The sequence below is a fragment of the Mastacembelus armatus genome, chromosome 14 (genome assembly GCF_900324485.2).
Source record: "Mastacembelus armatus chromosome 14, fMasArm1.2, whole genome shotgun sequence".
Taxonomy (NCBI): Eukaryota; Metazoa; Chordata; class Actinopteri; order Synbranchiformes; family Mastacembelidae; genus Mastacembelus; species Mastacembelus armatus.
In genome coordinates, this window is record NC_046646.1 from 15,938,902 (window position 1) to 15,966,780 (window position 27,879).

The 27,879-nt window shown below is 39.6% G+C and overlaps 1 protein-coding gene across 1 annotated transcript in view; it reads right to left on the minus strand.

Annotated features, from left to right (window-relative positions):
* Window positions 1-7,951: 7,951 nt before the first annotated feature.
* fat3b (FAT atypical cadherin 3b) overlaps window positions 7,952-27,879 on the minus strand; it is a 52,190-nt gene continuing 32,262 nt past the window's right edge. The window contains exons 31-52 of the mRNA XM_026328286.1: window positions 27,166-27,319; window positions 26,828-27,061; window positions 26,450-26,628; window positions 24,808-25,021; window positions 24,489-24,703; window positions 24,268-24,405; window positions 23,919-24,062; window positions 23,642-23,839; window positions 23,017-23,294; window positions 22,341-22,903; window positions 21,958-22,089; window positions 21,667-21,824; window positions 21,008-21,539; window positions 20,503-20,656; window positions 18,905-19,061; window positions 17,544-17,960; window positions 16,878-17,133; window positions 12,878-12,967; window positions 12,130-12,189; window positions 11,807-11,845; window positions 9,974-10,039; window positions 7,952-8,709 (exon numbers count right to left, since the gene is read on the minus strand). Coding sequence (XP_026184071.1) covers window positions 7,952-8,709; window positions 9,974-10,039; window positions 11,807-11,845; window positions 12,130-12,189; window positions 12,878-12,967; window positions 16,878-17,133; window positions 17,544-17,960; window positions 18,905-19,061; window positions 20,503-20,656; window positions 21,008-21,539; window positions 21,667-21,824; window positions 21,958-22,089; window positions 22,341-22,903; window positions 23,017-23,294; window positions 23,642-23,839; window positions 23,919-24,062; window positions 24,268-24,405; window positions 24,489-24,703; window positions 24,808-25,021; window positions 26,450-26,628; window positions 26,828-27,061; window positions 27,166-27,319 — 5,136 coding nt within the window. The remainder of the gene's footprint in view (window positions 8,710-9,973; window positions 10,040-11,806; window positions 11,846-12,129; window positions 12,190-12,877; window positions 12,968-16,877; window positions 17,134-17,543; window positions 17,961-18,904; window positions 19,062-20,502; window positions 20,657-21,007; window positions 21,540-21,666; window positions 21,825-21,957; window positions 22,090-22,340; window positions 22,904-23,016; window positions 23,295-23,641; window positions 23,840-23,918; window positions 24,063-24,267; window positions 24,406-24,488; window positions 24,704-24,807; window positions 25,022-26,449; window positions 26,629-26,827; window positions 27,062-27,165; window positions 27,320-27,879) is intronic.

A 27,879-nucleotide genomic window follows, 5' to 3' on the forward strand; every position in this document is an offset into this window, starting at 1 on the left:
GGAAGCCCAGGCAGCACGCTGGGACTTCTTACACAAGAGCGAGAGGAACAATTTGGATGCACAAAAAAACTAAAAATAAAATCAGTCATTTGAAATCATTTCAATATTGTCATTCTTTGGGTTTATTATAACCAATGTCAGTGCATTAGCTTTGCAATGCAGGCAGAGGAGATAAGAGTTTTATCATTAAAAATTCATATAAACAACTGAAGCTACATTGTTGGGAGTTGTTCATTTGCAAACACAATATTGCTTGAACCCATATCCTTTAGCTGTGTGTGTGTGTGTGTGTGTGTGTGTGTGTGTGTGTGTGTGTGTGCACGCGTATCCACTAAGGTGCCATTTTTGGAGTCTGAAATATGATTCACTTTGTGCACTTTGCAGCCAGAGCAGGTGGAGGTGGCAGTCTAATCCCATTCATCCTAAACGTGGGTAAATGGTGGCAACCATGCAGTCCTGCTCTCCTTTGGATCCAGTGGATTCACGTGTCACTGATACTGTCAGTGCCAGCGGTGACACATTGAGGCCAGCGACATTCACTTGCTTAACTCTTCAGTGCTGGGGCGAATGGCTGCAGCAAACACCCTAAGGTGCAGGAGCAGAAACAGATTAGAGACGCCCGATATCAGCCTCAAAGCAGGGTGATGTGTTCCACAAGCCTAATGTGACGACCAGGAGACAAACATTTCTGACTGTGGGGTCAGCCAGATAGGCACAGGCACAGGCGCACACACACACACACACACAATTTTAAAATAGCAACAGCAAGAACGGGCTGATTGTATAAAACACCACAGATCAAGAAAATCAATGGCATTGAATGTATAAAACACAAAACAAAGCTTTACTACTTGCTATGCTGGAATCTCTAACGACTGAGCAGTCACTCAGTGGAGCATATTGTTGTGGAAAGAAAAACAGGACTGGGGAAGAGGTTGAAGGATGTTCTGACAAACAGGCCAGAGCAGCTGGATATCAACACTGTCCTCACAAGAACGAGTTATGTAGCTGCTCCACGTTCTCTACAGAAAGAACACACATTTATTAATAGTGATAACACAGTCTTTGTTGGCTAAATCTCTCTGAGCCATTTTTCATATAGAGTTGTCTTGGAATCACCAGATGGTGCAATCAAAACAAAGGTCTGAAGAACAGGGTGTAAAGAAAACAAGGGAAAAGGAGCATGGCTGTTGATATATATATATATACTTCCGTATTGAGGGTGTCTTTGGAAATGGTGGGAAAGAAATGTAACCTTACTTGCATTGTGGTCATGGATTCAAAGAGGTCTAATCTTTTAACATCAATACTTAGATGACAACAGGTCTGGAGGAGAAGGATGCTGAGTAGCAATCAGTGTGACTACAGCATGTAATCTCACTGCCATTCATTTTAATAACACTGAAATGCTATCATTATTAAAATGTGTTTATTGGAGGTTTGTGGATGTGTGAGGAAAGTCTGATTGCCATGTTTATGAGTCTCTTTGATCAATAATTTATTGTGTATTAAGTGAAATATAGAAACTTGGGCTATTTATGAATCTTGTACTTGGAGTGAATGTTTTCTGTAACATGTTGATGGTTTTTCAATATGTAATGGTATTATTTAGTCATGCTAATGGCAAAGCTGGTTCCTTCACCACCACAGAGTCAGACTGAAATAGCTCAACAACTAATGGATGGTCATGTACAAACAGTCTTCAGATAAATAATGCTACTAGTGTTCATGATCCCCTGATCTTTCATTTGGCTCCACCAGGCCTAAGTCTTTGCCTTTTAATGAAATATCATGTCAACTACTGAATGAAAAGCCGTTCTTTCCTCTAGCACCACCAACAGGCCAATGTTTTCCCTGATCAGAGGAGTCCTACTGACTGACATTTAGGGCAGTGTGCTCTGGGATTGCTGGGGCCTCTGTTACTATTGTTGTACTACATTTAACATCCAGTGAAGTGGTGGGTATTATTTCAGTTCCTATAATCCACCTCCTGGTTAACCTCCTTATCCTTGTACAGACACTTCCAAGTGTCCAGAAATCAATTTAGGTTAAAATGTTAGTGTGTAACAACAGGAATTACTTGTGGTGGATGTTTGTGTTCTCTATTTGTGTGTGTGCTTGTCACACAAACTCACATGCTATGTTAGTGTTTAATTCAAGTCATCATATAAACTGTAAAGGGTACTACCACAGGCATTTCATGCTTGCACAGTTCAACAAGGAACTAATAATAATGTTCCGGTTGTCGCAACATCAGCAAATCTACAGTATGTGCTTATTCTGTTGGCGAGCATAAAAACTCTTGATGAGCAAAGCACAATATAGAGCAGACCTCCTTCTTACCAAAATCAGATCTCAGCAATCTCAAGGGTGACAGCATACCAATTCCTCAGAGCTAAAGCAGATAACAAGCTGAGCTCTGAGGCCCCTGACGCATTCAAATTTCTTAGCTGCATTTTGAGCCACAATTCTCTCTCACGTTTTTTTTTCAAAGCAGAATTTCTTCTACAAGATCATAACAAACTTGGGGTTGTTGTCGAAACTCCCACAGAAGACCCCTGTCATATCAGATCAAGTCAAGGCTGATGATGGGTAAAATAATCTACATAATGGGATTTAGATTTTTCACTGTGCAGTGTAAAGTTTGCAGAAAGTGGCCTTGAGAGGAAAAAGAAATGAAATGTTCCATAGTCTGAGATTTTGAGATTAATATCATGTAAATGAAACTTAATCCAATGACATCTATGTTTCGTTTTATAAACTTCAATAAAAAATGGACATGAAGACCTGGGCTAACTTGTGTCACAGCAGTTTTGCAAGCACACATCAGAGTAATAATCTGTAAAAACAGCAGGGGGGTGAGGGTTATGGGATAGGGCTGGTACATAGCTTGTTCTACTCAGTCACATTTTGCTAAAGGCAGCTTTCTGATGTGAATTCATGTTTTCCTTTCCCCCTGTGGTTTGTTTTAGGAGTGTAGACATATTCTGTAAAAAATACTCTTAAATTGAAAGTATTCCTGATTAATTTTGTATTGAGATAGTGACTGCATTTGTCACTGCTGTGGTGATGTCAGTGTTTGTGCATGACAATACGTGCGCTTGTGCGTTTGTCTGTGTCATCGGAGGCAGATGTTAGGCTCATAGATTCGGTCTGGCTGGATGTGTAATCCTGCTGTTACTGAGAACAGTGTGGATTTATAATCACCCTAAACAGAAACTGTGGACTGGTAATCTCTTGTACCTTTCTTACATGATTTATCCTTCATCCCCCTCTTCCTTTATGTAACATCCTTCATCCTTCTGTCCATCCCTTCCCTTAGTTGGCATGTCCATCTGGATGTGGCGGAATGACGGTGAAAAATGTGAGCAAAGAAGAAGGAGAGAAAAAAAGGGAGTGAGTGGTTGGGGTGGATTTTGAGTAGCTTAGCTGACTCTGTGGTGTAAATGCCAGATGGTCCAATCAAAATCCAGCAGGGCTAAAAGAGACTGACAGGTCCGCATCAGTTTCCTCTGATGCATGATGAATAAACAGTCACTTTGTTTATTGCTCACTCTTGCTGACTGTTTTTTTTCCCTCACATGCCCTTGAATTTGCCTTTGGCTTGACCCTGTGCCTATTGCTAAGACGAGTGGCATGTTTGGAATAAGTTAAACAAGCAGGACAGTCATCAAAAAAGCATGCCAGAGAGAGTATGTAAGTTAGTGGGACATGTTGCATAATCCTTGTCAAAATAATTTAACAGACTATGAATCTGGAGGAATAAATTCCTTTTAGTTTTTTTCTCCTCCCTATGACCAGACAGCAATTCTGCAAAATTGTTTCTACCTGTGCTAATGTGCTATTTTTTTTCCCTCTGAAGACCTACTGTTAAATAAAGGCAGGATCACCAGGGACAGTAAATAAATAAATAAATAAATGAATAAATGGGTGATTCAGTGAAAGCTGACATGCCCTCTGTATATTTTAGAGACCTGTGGCTGCTACCACTTTAGACATCTTTATGATGTTATGTTAATTGATAGAATGTCCTTTTCTGTGCTGTATTGTTATGACAGGCCGAGGTAACAGACAGAAACTGTGTTGGGATTATTCTGGGGAGCAAAACAAGCTGATTATTTTTACGCTGAAGTCCCTAACAGAAATTTTTGAAAGTCTCCTGCATTGACTCTTTTTATTTTCAAATTTTATATGCATTTTATCTAGTAATGCACATTTTTTTCTGAGCTGAGGAAAATATCTCCCTCGAGTTCTGCATTGCACCTGTTAGTCTTTTGTGGTTCATTGTTCCTGCAGAGAGAGACTAGAACTACAGAAGCACAAGTCAGGCGGCATGTGACGATTAGCTAACACAAACTGGCATGCAAAAAAGATATATGTAGTCTTTTACCTAAAAATGGTAATTGTTAAAAAAAAAAAATAACACCCTTGTTACGAAGTTGCTAGGAAGAAAGTTTGCTGCAGCAGTTGACTATCTTAAAATGTACACTTCATTTTAAATGATTGTCAGTTTTTAAAAAAAATGTTTATAAATAGTTAAGTTTATTTTTTTCCTTCTTCCAAACCCAAGATACACAGGCATGCATGGTACCACTGAATCCTGACTTATCTCAGTGCAGAAGTACAGAACACTTACATGTTCAGGGGAAGTACTCTCACATGTAGCACTGCATCAGAGTTGCAACTGCCGCGATGCTGAACAACAGACAAGCATCTTTACACACATAGAGAAAGAGACACACACATATAGCACACATACATTGCGTACTTGCTTGAAATATGTTGAAAAAAATTGAAACAAAAGTGCAACCAGGGGAATGTCTGGTTGCCATGGAAAAGTCCTGTCCTCCAGACAGCCTGTTGTTATTGATACAAGAAAGTTCGGGCGATAACGAGGACAAAGTTTGTGTGTCAGCTCCATGGCTGGAAAGAGGAAATCATAAAAAATGACAAAGGTTCCCGGATGTGCCTCCTTGTCATTTACAGGTAGAGTGTGCACATAGAGTACACTGTCCATGGCTTGCCCTCTACCTTTTGTCTCTAATGAAGAATTAATGAGTGTTCACCTTTTGAAGATATTGATAAAGCAATTAAGAAACGCTAACTTACTCGCTAGCACCTGACCTTGCAGCATTCAGTAATTAAAGTTGCTTTAATGTGGCTTATGTACAGACGTGCATGGTATATTAATCAAATACATACTAAGTCTGTGGAATGTAGTTTTCCTTATTTGTGGCTAATGGCTGGTGCACAAAACAAAATTCAGCTAAAGTATTATCTGATTATAGATTTCTGCTTTTAAGGCTGCATAATCTGCATAATTTGATCATAGGACTGGGTCATTATGGAAATAAACTCAACCTCAGAGGAACAAAGAGTGCTACAAAATAAGCTGGATACATCTATTCAAGCTAAGAAATCTGATTCTGAGGTAAACAAAAGGGTAAAATGAGACGATTACGCTAAAATCTGCTCAGCTGTTGACAGTGTATACAGCCCAGTTAATCTCAGCCTTGATCACAACACCCTTTTCAACTAATCTCAAACAAAAAGTCTTATTGACTGCTCACATGCACCAACATATGCACCATTCTAAAAGGCATCCTCATGCCTTTGTGTCTTCCTAGGACATCAGTGACTTTAAGCTCTGCTAAATGAATTTGCCAGATTTCAGTCAGGAGGGAAAAAAAAAAACATATAACAGATGTGACAAGACTGAGTTGATAGGATTAAATATTTTATGGGGATTATTTACCTCATGTAGTCTGTGTTGAGATGTAGGTCACCTGCTACAGCACACCAGGTACACATTCTCTCCCTTGCGACAAATGCCATTTTATTCCCAATAAAGTTTGAAGGTGCTTGATTAGAGGATAATCTTCTAAGTTCTTCTAATGTGCAGCCACTCAAACATCCAAACTGGCACATAAACATTGCCCCTCAAAACATCAGTGACCTAAAATAACTTAGATCCAGCAGACTTGAAAGTTACTTTGCAATGGATAATGAAGTATTAAAACATGGAGAAAATATGTCTAACATTTTTAAGCAGTGTTGGTGCACAGTATGGAGCTTCTGGGTTTAAAATACCAGCGTTTAGAAGCTGCTCTGTTGTGTTGAGTTTATGCGGCCTCACAGTATCCCTGTGGGTTTCCTTTGAGTGCCCAGGTTTCTTACCAGAGTCCACAGACATGCGGGCCAGGTGAAGTGGAAACTGTAAAGTCCATTTGTTAGTCTGACCTGCCTGGGATGTTTCTTTGCCTGTTGCCCGATTGGAAGCTGGAACACACTTCAGCAACTCACTTGCAGAGTAGACCTGAATAGGAATATGTAAAGAAGATGACTGGATGATTGTTACAGCACTCCCAAGAGTTCATCTGCATAATCTCTCACTATCATAGTCTTTGCAGTTCGGTGAAAATTACATTCTTTTCAAAACTTACTCTCAGTGAAATAAACACATTTTTCAACAGCATACCAGAAACCATTCAAAATACAAAATAGCTTTTAATGTCATTTTTTGTTAGAATTCATAGAAATCTGATTGATTCTTCTAACTGTGTGGTTTTCTGTGTTTGGCGAAATCTTTCATGAAAATCCTACACAGTGTTATACTGTTTGATGTGGATGACTTACATTTATAGCTGGTAGAATCTATGGATTTTTGCAGCAGTCCAACAACAGTGTGTAAATAGTTTGTTTAGATTCTTGAATAAGATTTCCATATTTTTCTCTACACCACACAGAGAGCGCTGTCTAAGGAGGAGAATTTTTCTTTTCAAATTTAACACAAGGAACCATGTTTACCAGAAGCTGCCCCCATACCACGAGTGTCCGGATTTTTATTACAAATATGTTAATCCTTCAGGACTCCTGGTATCTACCACCTGTTTGTTCTGCCTGTGTCTCACAATTGTTTAACATGGAGTTTAATTCCATTTGCATTCCCTTTGTTGCGCCTGAACTGGGAATACAGCAGCATTTGCACTGTGATGTCAGTGAGGCAACCATGCTTGCATGTCTTGGGTGAGTGAGTCTGTACTCTGCAGTTACACGTCCACATAATTCTTTAAGAATGTCAGCACATAGAAATTCATATCACACATTAATACTAGATGTAAAGTCAGCTTAATTCTGTCTGAAGCACTGCTAAAATTCAGCTTTGGTAACATAAAAAAGTACATAATGTGCATTGAAGAATCTGTGTGAGCTGCATGAGTAAAATAATGTAACACTACCTTAATCAGACTTACATAAGGCAGATACCCCTGATGAAGATGCTCATAAGTAACCAAACAAATGAACAGGATGATTATTAAATAAACAATTACAGAATAATTAAATGATTAAATAAAGATCCCCTGGTATCAACGTCTAGTAATCTTAATAGTATCTATGAGAGTCTATGTCAGTGATGTGGGCGAGTAGCTCTCTACATAACAACCTCCAGGATGTGTTAGTACAAAGAAAAGCAAAGAAAATGGGTAAAACGGTTGTGAGACTGTACATTTGTGATCCAAAGGAAAGATGTATGAAATGCATACATTAAAATGTGTACATACCATTGGTATCATCTAAAACTGAGACATGATTCCTTTCATATTTTGATCTTAATAAAGGCAGTGCTGCAGTGATTCTATAAATAAATATAACAACATTGATTCACAGCCAATCTCAGCTAATTCTCAGCAGCACAGGTGAAGGTGTCTATAAAAATGTCCCATTATTCCTCCAGCTTATACATAAACCAGTGGATTGGTGGCAGATTAGTGTTTGCTTACCACAGGATAATAATGTGCTATAATAAAAGCAATATATAGTAATATTTTATTTATTTTTAGCCGATGGTCCAATGGTGTAGTATTATAAATGCCAAGTAAACCAGAGAGGATCACTGCCACGCTTTCATATATAAAGTAATATTAATTCTGTTTTAAACAGTCTTGTGTGCTCATTTAAATCCATCCCAGCCCGCTGTGGGTTCAGATCCAGTAGAGGCTCTGTTTGTTCGGGTAGCTCTCCTTGCTCTGAGTGACACCAGGTTCAGTAGTCTCTCTAGCTCGTCCCCAGATCCTGCCAGGCTGCTGGAGCCAAGCCCTTCACAATCCTCCAGTGATCCTCTCCACTCCCCCATCTGCAAGTCCCATGCCCTGAGGGGGGGCAGAAGTTGAGCCGGGTGCAGGTTGAGGCCTGGGGGGCTTGATGGATATCCCTCGTAGGCACGACGGGTTGGGGGAAGAGTGTCATAAAGGCTCTCTGTGTCTTCATTTTCCTCTGGGTCACGGCTGCACTCTCTGTATTCCTCATAAACACTTGAGGAGCTGTCTTCACAGCCGTCATGGCCATGCAACTGGTGAAGGTCTCTGTGGTCCTGGCACATCCCCATGTCTCTGCCCCTGTTGCCTGGGTTCTTCTCTTCCCCAGTGTGTCTTTTTTCTTCTCTGTCCAGGATGCATTTTCTCTCCCACTCACCTGACTGATTCCTCTCCCACTGGAAAGTCCTCCTCCCAGTCTCCCGTCCTCGCTCCCGGCCCCTGTCACCACCATAGCCCCGTATTCTGTTGTCCAGCTGGAGAGAACGGGTGCTGCCCCCTCGTCTGATGTTCTGCTGGGTGTCACTGAGGTCATAATGAGACCCCACCACTGGTGGACGCAAACGTGATGGTGACAACCAGCTCGCAGTTGGACTAGAAGACTCCCAGCGGTACGCTACACCAAAAACGAAACAATTAGAATTAATTCCTTTGAAAAACTGGATTCATTTCAGTGGCAAATAGTATTTTTTAATTAAATAAAAAGTAGAAGGATGAGCTATTGAATAGAAATAAGAAAGGGAATTAACATATTGCCGGAGGTTTAAATCCCTTGACACACTAGTTCTGCCAAATCACTGGAAGTCTTAGTTCTCACCTGACCATGCAAACACCTACAAACAGCCTTTCTGCATTGCAGTGAGTCTCAGAGTCTGAGATTATCTTCTTGTCATAACTTCTAAAAACACAGTTATCATCACAGTCTTAACAGGAGGTACGCACGGCGAGTGATTACACTTTTGTGCAGAAGTTATTGGGGGGCGGACTGATCTGAAAATGTTCACAGTTACTCAAGTCACATCAGAACCTATCTCTGTCCTTGTAAAGTCGCAACAGCTGACTCAAAGTGTACAAACACATATACAAGTTGCCAGGATCTGGAATTTACAACCACCTACAGTAATAAACAAACCCCGTTCCTTAAAAGAAAAAAAATGTTGGCCATTTGTTATTGATGACTAACCTGTGTGTATACTCTGCCTTGTGTGTGCTTTTATTTTTTCCACTTTTTAGTTCTTTCTCTGCATATTATCTCCCCTCTCGATCAGTTTTTATCTTCACAGAAATGCGATGCTTGTTATTTGTGTCTGTATGTGTGTGGAGCATGTCTGTGAATGTGTTTGTGTCTCTGGTGCAGTGGAAGGCTTAGTGAATGGCTTACTGTGTCACTGTGGGGTTTACTGTATGCTGTATTCTGTGGGACTTCTCTTGCGTGTTTACATTGGGTAATTGCTCCGTTTCATTTAGTATTTATTGATGTGCAAATAAAATCCGTCAAAATTCCTTTTTTACATCTGAGTTCATGCTGTTAAATGAACTGATGCAGAACTTCCCACTAATCCACTACTTCCTACAAACTACAGCATGCAGGTTGCATAATTCATGGTTAGGTTAATGAGCTGTGAATGAAAAAAAATATCATATTGATGAAGTGAGAGAAGCCAGAGGGGTCACCTCTGCGTGGGATGGAGAGAGCACTTCATTAGCAGTGCCAGCTCCTGGTATATAATGCATGACACAAGTATGGACAGGGATATCTAATAGATGTTGTGCCAACGAGTCACAAAACATCTGGTTGTTCTGCTGCTGAAATATCTCTAATTTTTTGCTGGAATATTATTATAACAAAGGTTAAGGGGGAAATATATTAATGTTCTTACAATCCACTATGTATTCTTTAATGAACTCTACACAAATTTCATCTTTGCTCTGCAGGTGGCGACGTACTGTCAGTGAAAATGGAAAACAAAAACAAATATCTCATGGGATGGGAAGCCTTTGATGATGAAATGCTCTTGTCGCAGAAACAACTGAATGCAGAAAGACATGGTGGATTCTGACAAGGAAGAAAACACCCGATGACAGGAGGCAGAGGCTGGCAGAGAGCCACTTAATACAAGCAAAATTCACACATAATATACATACACCTGCATACAGAAATTCAGATCCCATTTCCAGACTCTTTCTCCCTCAGTTGTTTCTGCACTGGAATATTTTTTTGCACTCATAGCCATTGTCTGTCACTTCTCTTGATGTGAGCTCATTTGAGAATATACATACAGTTTATTATATAAACCACATTTTGTTATATTTACACAAATTCACTGAATTCAATAGGTTATTTGGAACAACTTAGAGGACAACAATTACATCCCTCATTTAGTTCTCTGAAATAAAAAGCTTATTGTGCTTCAGTAGGCTTTCTGTGACAGAGGCATAAACACAGTCTTTCTGTAATGAAATGCTTTGTAGACCTTGTAAATTACATGGAAGTGAAAACAAACAGACTTGGAAACTATGAGGCAATTAACGCTGGATTTAAACTGGAGCACAAGCAGCTGACAAAAACACATGGACATTACAGTATATGTGCAACTGGATCATGACTTGACCTTGATCTTTGTTCAAGCAAAAATAAATAAATAAATGAATGAATTTGTCTAAGTGAAAAGTGTTAAGCCTATAGATGATGCCTCATTTAATGTGAAAAAGAAAATGTTTGAAGCTGCCTCCTCTATGTTCTTCTGTATAGGCTAGATGTGAGGGTTGGTTTGAAGTGCTCCTAAAATCCACTGGGAACCTCTACAAGACCTGAGTGAAAAATCTGCTTTGCTTGGAGTGACCAAACTATTAAATTTCAGTATAATTCAAATGATTGTGTACTTACATACAGCAGGCACTATTTATGTGGTGTGCTTGCTTGTGGTGACAGATTTGTTTTATACATAGAGCATTTCATTCAATGTCTTTGTAATTAATGTTTGTATGTCCTTGAAAATACTGTGTTTTATACTAGCAATGTGATGCAAGTAGTTTTGCTTTTGATAGCATTATATAAAATTAGAATTCAAGATCCACTAATCCACTCCAAATCCTTTCAAATCCCCAAATCAAACCCATACCCGGGTAGTTTTTTTGAAAGTTCAAAGCAATTAAACACACAAATAAAGAAGCTATTAAGACTGAGATGTTTTTCAGTATTACTGGATAAGAAAACATAAGTCTGGTATACTGAAATAATACTTAGATGTATTAGCAGCCATTATTTGCTTTCCAATAAGCCATGTCAAAAGCAGACAATCTTGATAAGGATCCATGTTTGGTTATTAAAGAATTAGAGCCAATATATTGTCTAGAATTTATGTTATTTAGGTACAGCTGATAATTCTGATGTTTTAACTGATGAAAGGCAGATGGAAAGACAATGGGAAGCCTGCTACCTTATGGTTTCTTTGCTTTTTCCCACATTCAAGATGGAACCGTCCAGTCAGAAATCAACACTAGTTGTTGGAGTCTACATTTAGATTGAAAGTCAGGGCATAAAAAACTGGGCAGCACAAAACCAGAAATGGCAATCTGTGCTGAATATTGAATCATTCAACTATTCAGTGAATATAATGTAAAGAATACAAAGGGTTGGCGTTTGAGATCACAGCTTGAGAAATGAAGCAAAAGGGATGGCAAGTTAATAAGATATTTTTCCCCTCACTCACCAGGGCTGTTCCGCCACTGTTCTTTGTCCATGTTTGACACTACAAAGGAAGAGAGAAAGCGAAAGTCGGAGTAAGACTGAGACAAACAACACGGAAAGCAAAGGGAGAAAAATTGAAACACAGAGAGGATCTAATGTCAGAAACTGCCAAAAACATTAGAAATCAGAGCTGGATATATTTTCTTCACAAAACAGACTGAACTGCAAAGGCTTGGCTGCATTCAGTACATTATATCTTAGTGTTACACCACAGAACAAACACTCTGCCATCAGAAGACAGACACGAAAGAGGCAGAGGAGTTAAAACAGGGTAATGTTTCATACCTTCACTTTCAATATTATCAACAGCATCATTGACTAGACGTATGACTGTCACTATGGAGGCTAGGCAGAATACAGAGAGAGACAAGAAGAAGAAGCAGAAAAGCAGCATCAGTAAATTTATGAATAGGGTTAGGTTTCATGTGCTGCGTGTGACTGAGATGATCAACATGTATGCACATATGTGCGAGAACAGATGACACATGTTAGGTTATACCAACACGTGTATATCCATGTGGTGTGTGTGTGTATGTGTCCTATATTGGAGGACTCCTTTCTTTATACCTACACTAATTGGACAGGAAGAAAAGCATCTACATGTGTTCCTTATCTGAAAAACACATTCACACATTCATGATCATTAAGGTGTTTTGCTTCCTCCCTCATTGCCAGTGAAAGATCAATGATATTGAGTTATCTTAGGAAAAGACACCTTATAGAATCCAAGAAAACAGTTAAACGATTATTTTCTTGCACTGAAGCCTGTTCATTAACCTTTGATGCATCTGAGGCATGCAAACAGACTCTTCCTACATTCAGACAATTTGAATATAGCAGTAGTCCCTGTTCTTTTTTCCTGACTCATAAAAATGAAGCAGTATCTACTAACATTTCGCATTTACCTTATTGTTTATTTCACATAACTTTCAGAGCTCTAAAAGTCTAGTAAAGCTGATAAAAGTCTGCATAATAAAATTAATTGATTAAGTAGTGCAAAGTGTGTTGGGACATTTGAGCACTGAAATCTTACCATTGTCGTCAAAGGACTCAGAAGTGTAGGAACTGAGGGAGTGATCCTCCGAGGTGGAGTCTGAGAGACATGCAACCTCATCCACCAGCTCTGTCACATCTAAAAACACACACAAACACTGGCATGTATTCATTAAAAATCATTAATACAACATACATTAAAACCATTTAAGAACAATCTCTTATACAATACAATACATTTAATGAGTTATTGAATGTTCTGTTCTTCCTGGCTATGAAGTGATCCCTTCCAGGCATAACTTTCAAGTCAATATGAAGCATCTGTAGTTTGAGTTAGGTAGCTCAAGTGTGTGTTTTATAAACTTAAATTCTTTTTAGTGGCCTCTTTATTAAAGTAGCCAGTTGAGAGGTCGTGACTTAAACTGCTGAAGCCCGTAATAGATTTGACTGTCTTTGGTCTGCAGGTTTCCCCATATCTTATACAAGGGTCTCTTCACAGACAAACAGGAGAAATCATTGGGTGAAAAGGCATTATGTTAAGACTGATTTAAGCAAAATGTCTTTTATATATATATATATATATATATAATTTATTTATATACACACATATATATATATATATATAGCTGACTCAAACCATTCAATACCCAGATGAAATGTGTTCTTTTCTCCATGGCTGCCAACTGCTTTGCAGAACAGCATTTTCAACAAATCCCAGTACACCTACAATGACTGCAGGTCTGCTCATTTAATGCCATCCGCTCCATCTGGTGGAGTCATGGAGGGTGAAGACCACAGCAGATGTGAAACACGAAACTCTTTAAAACAATAACTGGAAAAATGGAACCATACCACAACCCCTCACAGGCTTTTCAGGCATACACTACAGGCTTTTTACACTACAGAAATCAATGTTTGTGAATTAATTTTACAAACTTAATTTCAGTGAATGAAATTAAAAATATCTTATTTAACTAAACCTGCCAGTGTTAGGGTCTCTAGTTAGCTTTAACCTGCAAGTCTCTAGAAGCGACACAGAGCAGGTACGTTTATGTTTCAGTGATTTCAGATAAAGGTAATATTGCTGTAAAGACTAGGGTCTACAAGGCTGTCTATTAAACTAGGTGCTCTAATCAAACAGCAACAAATCATCTGGTTTCACATTACAGTTCAAATTGGGAAAGAGCTACAGAAGACCTAACAGTGTGGAAACTGTTGGCATAGACTCTCTACTATTTGGAACAAAAAGCTGCTTGGAAATCAGAAATGGTAGCTTTGCTGATGTGATTAAAAAGTAACTCTGGGCAAAACTGAATGCTTTATGTTTGTGGGTGGAACGATAGGAAAGCAGCAGACAGAAAATAGTTTATAGCCATTTCACTGCCTCTTCTGCTGAATCTCAGCACACTTTCAGCACCAACCTTAATGTGTGAAATGCATTTATTAACTTGCATGATATGTTCAGGATGCTTAGTCTTTATCAGCCATTTCCTTATTAAAAGACTAATTCACTAATTAAATATTATATGTAGATTCCTGCATTGCTGTAAATGTTGACACAGTGACATGTTATATTTTGTTTAATAAAGAAGAGATTCCTGTAGGAAAATAGGTTTTTGTGAAAGGTACTGGAGAAAAGGGTAAGTATATACCCATTTCTGCTGTTTTCAGGTATCCTGGGCAGATACGGAACAGGTGAAACACACAATCCTGAACTGCTCTGGTTTCCAGCTCTTTCAACTGTGCCTTTATATAAAATGTTAGGAAACAACCTTTCCTGATTTGCAGAAGATAGTCAATTTGCTAGTGTGGGCGGTTTTATGATTGCCACTTTCTTCACATAAATGGACCAACATGTTTTTGTCATCGTTGCCTGTCGCATCTTCTAACATTTCCTTGTCTGTTTCAAAGCTGTGTCGCACTGGTCTGGGAGCAGGCAAGCAGGACCGTGTCACCTTGTAACCAGAACTGTACTCTGAGATGTCTAAACATCAACTTCAGCTCTCTAAGCCCAAGCTAGGTGGTCATGGTCCAACGAGTCTGATACGAGTGAAATGCTCCTGTGGGAATATGAGCAGTAAGGCAGCGCCATCAATCAAACTAAATTGAAAAGGCAGCCACTGCTCAAATTCAGCAACACAGGCGATAGTACATCGTCAACATAATCAAGTAAAGTAAACATTTTAAAAATACTTTCCATATATTTTCTTTTCACGCACTCATCGATTACTGTGTATGTGACTACGCTGCCATCTGCCAACATCCATGCCTGAGGATTCTGATCTGACCCCTGCTCCAGTGCTACTAACACTCAGCCAAGTCAGAAATTCTCATCCCGCCTCCAGATTGTTTAAATCGGCTACACTTTATAACTGTAAGGGAACTCTAAAAATATTACCAGGAGCCTTTACACCATTCATTTCAGACTTGGAGTCTCTTCTGAAGAAACAAGAAAAAGGTTTTGATTGTTTAGCTACATTCACTTTTGTCGTTATGTGTTCTCTAATCAGACCACTTCATAACATTTTAACAGGAAATTCTATTAAAAATAGGTCTAATTCTAATTCTAACTCCTTCAGCAGGAAAAGCATCTTCAGCAATTAGTTTCTATAATTTGCATTGTAATGTGTACAGTAATAGTTGTAGAAAACAAACTGGATAGCCTCTAACAGGGTTTTACTTCATCTGCATTAGAGGAACTCTTGTTTCTGTTCCTGTGAGGTTCTTAAAGTCATCTAATCATAAAACTTTAATTAAGTTAAACTACATTACATTGCAAAACATCAGAACATCATAAAGACGAATATACTTATCCTGGCACATCCTATATTTTAGTCTTCGATTGCAAAAAACAGACTAATATAGAGTGCTGATTTGTTTGGAAAGTATTTTCTAAGCATTTAATTATTCATTACATTTTATTTATTCATGATGCAGCAGGTGGTGACAGTAAAATGACCACTATGTCGCCTTGTTAGTTTTTCATAGATTGACCTGTGCCCATCTATTCCAGGATTCATGATTCTACTCATTTGTGGTTGCTGTGGTGTAAATAAACAACCAAACTGAGTGACTAATTAAACCGGCAGTTAATACTGGAGTCAGTAACACAATAATCAGGATAACAATTCGCATTAAGCTTAATCACATATTAATTAAAAGACTGATGTAGCCGTGAGCCCCCGAGGTGCCACCTTTTTCTTTTTATGCATACACTCAGCAGGGAGCAAAAAAATAAAATAACCTGTTTCCCATAGGAAGGAATCAATAATTAAACAGGCAGGAGGTTCCCACCACAGGCTGGATTATACAAACAACAGGTTGGACAGAGAATCGAAAATGTGATGATCTTATCAAAGTGGCTATTTTACCAGAATGACAGTGAAAACTGTTACTGTCGACAGAATTGGCAGCTGGATTTCAAACTGAAGTTGAAGTATCTAACAAGCGGTAAGAGTGTACGTTTTACTGCTTCCCCTGTTTGTTGTCCTTTTATTTGACAAAGGTACACATGAAGAAAAGTTGAGTGAAAAAAGAAAACAGTAAAAAGACAATTTGACTTTGTTCAAATGTTCCAGCTACTTTGATTTTGACCTAACTTTTTGAGCAAAAGTAGGACAAGAACATAGAGCATCAGTCATGGCTGATTACCCAGACCATCCAAACAGAAGTACACAGGAGGTGTAAGCAAGTTTTCCTGATAGGAGAGGACATGGTTGCCAGTTTCAGGTAAAGGTAAAATAAGGTAAGTTGTATTGTCATTTTTGGCTCCCAGGAGGTAAAAGAATAAAACTGAAATGAAATGATATCAAAATAAAAACATTATTTCGTAACAACTGTTCTAACTCTGGGCCATTTTCTTTGATCTTTGAGTTTGTGTGTGATCAAAAGGCATAGATCAATGTGAAAGAAGTTGGCTCAGCTGAGAGGACAGTACAATGACTCCATCGACTGTGTGCTCTGTGCCATTTTGATCAGAGATTAGAAACTGTGTGTGCATCTGAGCATGTGTTTGTGTGTGCACGTGCTCACAGTCTTACCCTGTGGACTGTTTCCTCTCTGTGTTCTCTCCAACTCAAAAGCTCTCTGCCCCCATTCTTCCTCCCTCTCATCTCTCACCATCTCCATCCCTTCCTCCCTGGTTTCCTCACCCTCCCAGGACACTTTGTGGGCTGGACTGTGCTCTGAACGGCAGGCAGATGCTGAAGGGAGATTGGGTGCCACACTGCACACTGCGACACCCCTTCTATGGGCCACACCTCGGACATTGGACATTTCTGAAAGGAAGCTGCTGAACTGTAGAAAAGGAAAACAAAAACAGCAATGCACAAACAGGCAAGACATTCTTGCACAATTATAGTTTTACAACTGAATTACAGAAGAACATCACAAACATGAGGAGCTAGAAGATATCCCAACAAAGGTTGATGTAAATATAAATAAAGTGTCAAATAAATAATGTATTGTGGGATTTTTATTATTGTGGTATCATAATGAAATCTGTTCTGATCTAAATCTAGGCTACAGCCCAGTTAAATTATACTGTGCCTGTTTGTTTTATTGATGTAGTGTGAAAATAAAGATATATTATATGATATTTTCATATCATCCAACTCTACTCAAAATCTTTCGTTACTGTATAGTTACTGTGTAGTAGGAAATCAGCTTTAATCACTAATATATGGCCCGTAGTCAGTTTCACTCACCTGACTGCCCTCACTAGAAGTGGTTTTGTCACCATCTCCACCCCTCAGGCCCTCACTGCTGAGTCCTCCTGGTAGAGGGGAGTGGGCAGTTGGACGCACCATGACTTGGGGAGGGCCTCCGGTGCTGCCTCCCACCTCACCATATGTGCTTGTGGTCCCTGGTGAACCTGATAAACGCACGGCTTTAAACTCAATCCCTTCTGCTCCCATGCCAGTCTTGTGCAGCATGTAGCTGGCCTCTGTGGAAATAGCTGAGACACCCATCACAGCCTGAGTTCCTGGGCCTGGCTCTGAGTCCTTTCTGAATTTGATTTTTTTCCTAAAAGCGATGAAGAGTATGAGGAGGAGAATGATGACAAAGGCAAGGACCCCAATGCCAATTATCTCTCCTGGTCCAATGTAAGACAGGGCCTCCACCTGGGCAGCATGAAGAGAAACATCATATAAACAGGGATAAAAATGCATCTCAACATGCGTCAGATGGAAGCATGCACCAGATGGTAGGTTTAAAGTGTTTTTTTATATGTTGTTATTTCTAAATAAAATTGGCATCAATATACAAATTAGACTTGTTTACACCCCAGTCTTAGCACAGATTCTTTAAAAATGATCCAGGCAGGTAAATGACATCTGTAGTGAATTTTCATGTTTGATGGGGGAGAGCAGTGATACGCAGATAAACACTCACTAATGTAGTAACCAAATAAAAGGCCATAAGCAATACAGAAATTTTATGACAGAAGGTATCTTTTGATTAATGAACTCACTGACTAATTCTCAGTGGGAAAAGTAAGATTTTTTATCGTGTGATGTTTAATACATTTCCAACTTTTGTCACCACACAACTGCTAAGGATTTCAACAAACATATTTCTTGTTTTGATCTAACAAGATATGTGACAAGCAAACACATCGAAAAATCCTTAAAACCAACAAACAAAGCAAAGATATCCATTTGGTGGGAATGGAGCTCAATAGGTTTCAATGATTCACTTCCCTGCTAATTACAGGAAATAATGAAAGCACCTTCCTTCACACCCAAACAAATTGAGCTTGAACTCTCAATATAAGGTACATAATCCACACACATAAAAAACTGTGACAACTTCAAATGGGAATTGCAATTTTCCCATTACAACACTCTGAATCATTCACTGTGGAGACAGAGATACCAGCCTAGTAAATAAACCTTCCAGAAGGACCATGCACACAGTTTCAGTGAGTATGCAAAGTCCAATTAGGAGCAAGTTGAATGCACAAAAAGCTTTCTGTAATTGTCAAACTCTTTCAGTTATATTTGAGTTTATTCTCTTAGGTGTCCTCCTAAATAAATTCAGTGTTCGAGTGTCATTTATACTATACCTGCATGTCATCCCCTGCATCACCAGGTGTCTGATCATCACAAAATGGACCTTCGTACCCTTCTGAGCAATTGCAATAAAAGGACCCGAACGTGTTCACGCACTCTCCTCCATTCCTGCACTCGTCCTGTTGGCACTCGTTTACATCCTCATCACATCTGAAGAAGCACAGGCAAAAAAAATAATAAATAAAATTGCAATGCATGTGAGTGATGGAGATGATTTGTATCACAGTGAAAGAGAAGAATAAAAGATAAAAGCATGACAATGAGTTAATGAGGGAGAAAAAAAGAAATAAATTAGAGATGATCTTTTAAGATAGCCTTTCTTTTGCTAAATCAATAGATTATCTTCACAGATGCCCTTAATTATCCTTAATTATGTGATTTTAAAGAAATATGCCTAAATTCAAAAACACACACATGGACTCCTACTCTTAGATAAAGATAGACATTTCAACAGCATGTCAAAACCTCAATTTTACACAAACTGTACATGCTGATCTTAGCTTGTCATTTCAAACATGGAGTCCTGCTGTGCGGTAGATAGAAAATACATGTAGTTCTCTTTTCACTTTTTTTTCTTGATGGGATTTTTGAAATATTGTACAAGAGTTGTTCTGATTCGAAAAGACAAAACGTTGGATATTGCAGAAAGCTTCATTGTACTGTATTTCTATTTAAAGTTTTGCTTTGAATGATTAAAAATGTAGAGAGTCATTAACTTTATTGATTTCCTTTACTTAGCAAGGCCTGGATGTATTGACCAATGATATCTTCTGATGAATATTTCACAAAATAAAAAATGTATGCATTAATTAACAAACTAACAGCAAGGTGTGTCACATTTGTTTTAAAGATTCATCTTTAAAAGGGAAATGTTCACTTTGAATTTTCTTTATTTTATTGTTATTCAAATGTAAATATCCCAGTGTGATGTGATTAGGAGTGTTGTAAAGGATTTCATAGCCAATTAACTGATAGCTGTGTGTTAGTGGCTGGCTACAGTATTTGGTTTAGCTAAGTGATAATGATTTAAAACATATTCTGCTTGAATAAAAAAAATATTTTTTAAAATCTTAGTTATTATATATAGCTGAAATTCATTTAATCCAACTTAATCACAAGCGTTATACATTTTTCCAAAACCTATAAAAGCAAAAGTGTTTTCTCCTTTCAGAGAAAACTGCTCTCTGGTGGTGGCGCCACTTAACAGCCATAGGAGCAGAAATGTTGTTACAGAGGCAATTACTGAGCTGTAATTAAGAAGGCAGTTAGAGAACGACTATAGTCTTTTCAACTCAAATTATACAGAATTACTTAGAAACACTAATTTATGCTACACAATAACAACCTAAACAACAAGTGGGTCCTGATTTGTTGTTCTTTGTGTGTGTTTGTTGAGTCCTACACATGCTCACTCATGTTTGAATGTGTATGCGAGAGGCAGATGCAGATGTTAATGTGTGAAATCACCATTAGTGTAACTACCACAGAATGTGTGCTGTGGGCATGGGCACACCATTCTTCAGCACTGTTTTATAGTCACTAATTAAAGCATAAAAGTGTGCATATGTGATTACAGGCTATTTGATCTTACATAAGACCCCCGAGTCCTGGAGGACATCCACAGAGGAATGTGCTGCCTACAGCTCTGCAGTCCCCGCTGTTCTGGCATGGGTTTGGCATGCATGATGTCAGTTCAATTTCACAGCGCCCCCCAGTGAAACCAGCACTGCAACTGCAACTGAAGCCTGAGAGAGATTCAAAATATGTTAAATTGCAAAGTGTATATGCTCAAAAATATATAACAAAGATAAAACTTTTATATCATGGTAATACTATATTCTATATATATGATATAGTATATTCTATATAAAATAAAGTTTATTATTATGATGATGATGATTATTATTTAACTTATTTACCATACAGACTAAATATATAAGTTGATGTTTAATGATGAACAAACAGTGCATCAGATTAAAAAATAAAAGGTATAAAACTTAGTGAACATATTTGGCCTGGTAATGGCTGTTTATACCATTTATTTATACAATAAGACACTAACCCCCACACACATATAAACTGACAGCTACACACACCTCCAGAGGGCAGGCTGCTACATATGGCTCCGTTGATGCATGGTTGACTGACACATGGATCCGGATAAAGCACACAGCCCAGCTTGACCTCACTCAGTCCCGCTATCTCAGCGTAACGGCTCCTCTGATTCTGGAGTGGCAGCTCATTGCCGTTTAGCATCAGTGAGCCCAGGCAGCCCTGGAAACCATCCTGGGCTCTTGGTGAGCCCATTGCTCCACGGTCCCTGACTCCTGGCTGTCCTTGACTTCTCCCTGACCCTGGTTTTGGCCTCTCACCTTGCCCATTTAGTGACCTCACTTGGGCCCCAAAGAAAAAGGAAGAATCTGGAGCCAGCGGCCAAAGGCGAACAGGGGCGCGAGCTGCTCGGCGGCGCTCCACGTAACTGTCATCCAGTGACAGGAGGGTGTAGTTTCTAGTCAGTTCCAATGCAACTGCATGCCAGAGACCATCATTTATTGGTCTGCCAGAAATACCCATAATTCCAAGGGTGTTGTCACAGTCCAGCTGGAACCAGAGTCGACCCTCTTCAATCTTCGAAAGAAAAGGGAAAACAATTGTTTATTTAAAAATTATGTATCCACTAAAATACAGTACACCCTTTGCTGAGCAGGGGGAGGAAACATTATAGTTAAGTGCATTAGGATATTCATGTGTTTACCTTGAGCATGGTACATGGGTTAACACGTGTGAACATAATGACTCCTCTTCTCTGAAGTGTTCTGATCCTTAGGCCCAGCCTCATCTCTCCACTCTGACCACTCTCTGTCACTCTGTACTTAATGTAACTGTTTCCAGAGAAACTCAGAGAGGTTTGGCCTACACATTTCAAAAACATACATATACAAGTTTAAATTAAGAGGGGAAAGACTCAATATATATAAAAAAAAACCCTACAAAATACATAACACAGAAGTCCAAACCTCAAGCATATAGAAGGATGAAGGCATACCTGCACACTCTTCTAGTTTCTCAGGCTGACACTGGCAGACAGATGGAGCTGTAGGACCAGAACGGACACACTGCATGTCTGCTGGGCAGGACTGACCTTCACACAGCTCCATGGGGGTGGGGCATGTACCTCCTGTTCAGAAAGGAGCAGACACAGTAAGAATATCTTCAGGATGTCAGAATATATATCTTTCCATAGGAATACTTTCAATTTAAATCCCACAGATTCAATATGTCCCAAATCAGACGCATAAGAATTTCCAAACTAATGACCAGTACTGGTAATGTTCACAAATTGCTATGACAGATGTTAAAGACACTAACAATGTGAGCTGGGATTACAGCTGTTAAGACTGCAAGTCCAAGCACGAGTGCAGTGCTCACCAGGGCAGGTGCAGGTCTCTGTACGACTGAAATCTGGTGAAACCAAGCTGAGCCTCTCTGTGCTGTAGGCTACAGGCGAGCCACCCTCCATCACCAAAATCTGTTGACAGTCTCTGTCTCCACACTCCAGTGACCCAGAGCAAGCATTGCTCACTACAACTGCCCCAGCTAAGACACCTCGAATCTGGCCCCGTACTGCTGCTTCCTCCAGCTTCGCAGACAACTCTTGCTGGGAGTAAAACCCACCAATCCGTCCAGCACCTGATGTTTCTGGCCTCTCCATGGCCAGAAGTAAGTCCACATCAGATGTACCCATCACTGGCTGCACACTGAGTATGTGGAGGGGATCCTGTTGTCCTGGTGACCATTTCCACCCAGCCAGACCACGTAACATAAGTTTGATTTGGCTCAGGTAGCGACCAAGCAAGTCCTCTGGGGACAGGGAGCTAAAACGCAAGGTCAGGGCACTGCGCAGCAGCACATCTGTCACCTGTTCGACCTGGACAGACACATCAGCTATCACAGCGAAACGTCCATCACTCACAGTGGCATTTATCTGGTACCTGAGAGAGGAGAAGGTAATGTGTTTCATTTTGACACCGAAATTTATTTTCATTATTGTCCTCTTTTTTGTGTGTTAAGGGTGAGTTGTGTGTTTTTGTGTTGTAGTTTGTACCTGCCAGGTTCCAGGCCTGGCAGAGACACAATGCTGCCATCTTGTCTGTTGATCATAAACATGCTCTTTGGTTGAGGCTTCTGGGTAAATGACAGAACATCACTGGGATCGCGATCATTTGCATAGATCCGACCGATTGGGCCGCCCTGAAAGGTATCTGTTGCCATGACAATGAAGATTTCCAGGGGGGAGACAGTGGGTTTGTACTGGCTGTTCCCAATGACCCTCAGAAATACCCATGAAGAAGAGGTAAGACTTGGCTTACCAGAGTCAGTTGCCTAAGAGATCAAAACAAAGCTCTAGTAAGTTATTAGTTTCTTTGACCAAAGGAACTGGGTAACATATACTCATTTCCTGCCAGGTTTAAAGATTAAAAACAGAGAGAAAAACTAAGGGAAGCTAAGAACAAATCCTCCAGTGTGACCTTATTATAGGTTTTAATACCTCCTCCATAACATAACTGTTTATATTAGGTTACATTTTAAAACCCAAGAGTCTAACACCCTGACTTAGCAGCTAATAGAGACTTTATAAGTAATGAGCAGTGTGTGTAACCATGCTGACTAAATATATTTGTCAGTCATGCTTTCCTGATTATATTGGTTAAAAAATACTAGTCCCTAACCTGAATTTCAAGCGTGAACTCTCTGGGGGCTTCGGGGCCAAACACACGGCTGGACCGCAAATTTCCAGTCTGGTCCAGGGAAAAGAAATTTTCTTCATTTCCTGACACAATACGAAACTCAAAGGGAGGACCGTTTCTAGGAGAGTCTTTATCACTGACTGACAGTGTCAGCAGGCTGGTGCCAGCAGCTTGATTGAGCTGAAAACACAGAAACAGAAATTGAAATGACACGAGCACAGAAACATGCAAACATAAGCAAACACACAAAGACTTTTACCTGTATGACAGCTGTGGTGTTGGGAGGGGTGAAGACAGGAGGATTGTCATTAACGTCAGAGATGTCGATGTTAATGGTGACAGTGGAGGACATGGCAGGAGAACCACTGTCAAATGCTTGCACTGACAAAGAGTACCTGGATACCTAGATGGAGCAGATTGCTATGAGAGCACCATATCATCTGTATGTTGCAGACAATAACAATAAGCACTGTTATACCTGCATAATATAAGATTTCATTGGGTGTTGACCTTGAACAAACTGGTATTTTCCATCTTCGCCTGGCTCATGAACCATAAAATTGCTATTGATTGTTTATAAGATGTTGTACTTAAAGATGCATCCTTACTAGTTCTCTGTCAAGACGCTTATTGACTTTAAGCAGTCCTGTTACAGGGTCAATCCAGAAGTGGTTGCTACGGTCACCTTTGAGGATGGAGTAGGTGATTCTTCCATTTACCTGACTGTCCAGGTCCTCTGCTAGCACCTAGAGAGCATATATGGAATGAAAATATCAAAAAATATAGAGAAGTTAAAATAAGGTTGTCAAACCAATTGAAATCACGTTACCCTCGTAATTGTCTGCCCAACAGACGCATCCTCGCTGACCAGAACATTGTAGATGTCTTGGCTGAAGGCCGGAGCATTGTCATTGACATCCATAAGTTCAATGGTTACCATTGTCGCAGTGCTGAGAGGAGGGTCTCCACTGTCCCACGCCTCAATAGTGAGGTAGTAATCCTTACACACCTCAAAGTCCAAATCATCAGCCACAGAAATGGAACCTAAAGCGTATACATTAAACAATTTATGTTGGATGTAATTTAATTCCTTTTACTGCAAAGATGTGTTTTATGCTTACACTGAAGGTCATATCCAAGTTCCTCACCCAGGTTTCTGTCTATGGTGAACTTTCCTAACTCGTTGCCCGACCGGATATTGTAGGTGATCTCAGCATTAGGTCCAATGTCAACACTAGTCGCCAACACTCGCAGCACCTCGGTTCCAACGGCTACATCCTCAGGGACAGTAACAGAGTAGTCCCTCCTCTGGAAGACTGGAGCGTTGTCATTCACATCCAGCACCAAAATGGTTAAATCGACCTGAGGGACACATAAAAGACTGTAACAGGACTTTGTAACATTTCACTCATCTGCTCTGCTTCTAGCCCTGAGTGTTAAAGTATCAGCACCAGGGACAGTATACCCATAAACATTAATGAGAGCGAGGATACTAAAGGCTTTACTAACAAGACAGGAGAATGAGGCGAAAACTGATCGAAGTCCATAGCCACCAATGCCTGAGAGAACATTCTAGATAAATGTAAAAGTTTTGTGGAATTACTGAGTCAGCTAAAAGCTGTTTCAAATCAAATCTTAATCTTTTCTGATGCTGTCGTGTTGTTTCCACCTTTAAAAGTGGTGGAAAAATGTGCAGTGAAATAAAGCTGTGCTGCTACACAAACAGACAAAGATTTTACATTTTCATGTTGTTGAGCTTTGTGATTTATGTTCATTATTGTCATACAACTCACATCAGGGCAGGGTTTATTCCAATTCAAACAGTCACATCTCCGAAACCTTATTTTATTTAAACATTAGAGATAGCTGTTAAAAGAGGTGCGGTTAAACATGGTTACTAACCTTGGTATTAAGACGGATAGGTCTGTGCAGGTTCAGAAATAAGAATTTGTGCGGTATAAAACTGTGTAGATGGGAAGCTTCTCAGCTGATTAAATTTAGGTTTGGTGGATTTATATTCCTGTGCCTACTACAAATACTGCTACAACCCCTGAAATCACTACTGTTACTATCACTGCTATTGCTGCTGTAACAGCTACAGCTACTCCTACAAATAATAGTGCCAGGTACAGTGGACACAAGTATCTTTGATCAATACTGGCACACCTGACCTCACTTCTGCCTGGAGTTTATAGTGTGTTCACGTTCATTTTATGGCTCATTCTAAAAGCCTAGAGGGCAATTTACTGGGTGTGGGAGAGTTGACACTATTTCAATTTTCTTATGGTCTTTTCCTCCTGTTTTCTGCCTTGGCTTTGTCTCTGTAACTGTCACCTTCCCCAGCTTTACAATCCTCCCCAGTACACAATTTGATGATTTATGTTAATTAAAATCTACTAGGTTCTGTATCTGATCTCTTTAGTAAACATGTATTTATTCACTTGGCTTTTTTAAATTAATGTGTATGGACAGAGACTGAACATCAACATCTTACTACAATAATCTGAATTTCCTTATGTAGACTATAAATTCTAATAATGTTACAGTGATGAAAGGGTTTCATTACAAAATCATAACTAGAAATAATGGATCCTAATTACACAGAAGCTGTGTTAACTATTACTACTGTGTCTGCTTAATTGCTCTGGAAGCTATGACTTTATCACAAAAAAATACAGATGTGATGATTGTAAATGTTATCAAGAGTGAAATACATTTCATCATTATAATTTTTTACATTTGCATGCCAAAAATACAACTGAAACTGGGTCGTTTGAACTTCCCACCTACCTGTGAGGACAGTGCCCCCTGTTGTCCAGCCTGGTCAGTGGCCTGGACACGAACGCGATACGAGTCTCGGCTCTCTCTGTCCAGAGGCTTTTCCAGAATTACAATCCCAGATACCGGATCGATGGAGAAGAATCCATTGACTGAATCCACCAAGGAATATACCACAGTACAGTTAAGACCTGGAGAGGACAGGAGACAAACCTCTCTGAACACAGAAGTCTTGCTTAATATTCTCCTTCCCATTCGTAGCATTCATCTTTTTGATCAAAGAAATCTTACACAGGTATAGTTGACTGACACAACTCAGAACATGTATCATCGGCCTTGCTTGCATGTTAACACATCTAACATATAACAGTAGACATCAAATCAGTTTACCTTCATCCGGGTCACTGGCTCGCAATCGGGTAAGCAAAGCCTTGGGGGCGGCATTCTCATACACACTAGCCAGGTAGTGAGTAGAGGAAAACAAAGGGACATTGTCATTCACATCTAGCACTTTGAGAGAAATGTCAGAGCGACAGAATAGCCCTCCTCCATCTGTTGCCTGAGCAATAAGTTTATAGGTGGGTGTCACTTCTCTGTCCATGACTGTGGCTGTACGTAGCTCACCTTAGGACACAAATGGAGAGTGTGTAAAGATGTAGAAAGAATTTATAGTCGTCTTTTGGTCATAAACACCTAAAGAAAACCAATAAATAATAAATAGAAGATACCAGTGTTTGCATCCATGTAGAAATCTTCGACCCCGATACCAAACAGTGAATACTGAATTTCTGCACTGGAGCCTGAGTCAGCATCTGTTGCGCCCACTGTCAGAATGCCCTTGTTAGTGGGAATGTCCTCAGGGAAAGAGGCACTATACACCGCCTGTTACAAAACACATACACACACACACACCCACACCCACACCCACACACACACACCCACACACACACACTTGTCCAACATCAAAAACACATTAAACTGTTGGACACTACATCCATTAACTCTGCAGGCAGAACAAGCACAACATAGTTAAGTGCCCCTTTCTGCTCCCTGTGCCACTACTGTGAGAATTGAACTCTGCAGCCTCTCCGTTTCACCATTCTGTTCTGTGAAAGACAGTGGGAATACTGTTTTCAAGAACAATGCACCATATCCCACCCTGCTGCTGCTGCTGTTGTTCCATCCCTTGCCATCCTGCAATTATTTAATAATATTTATAGCTGAAATTATTATTCAATGAATTGTTATTTAGTCAACAGAAAATGAAAAAAGCGTTCCAATATATTTGATGCTACAGAGGCCTGACTTGACGCAGAACAGAAGGAATATAAGAGACTATGAAGATAGGGAGAATTGATTTCAAAGACAATTAATAAGAGTTTAAAGGGAGAAAGTTTCTGAACTCATTATGTGAAACTGAAGACTTGCAAAACATCACTTAA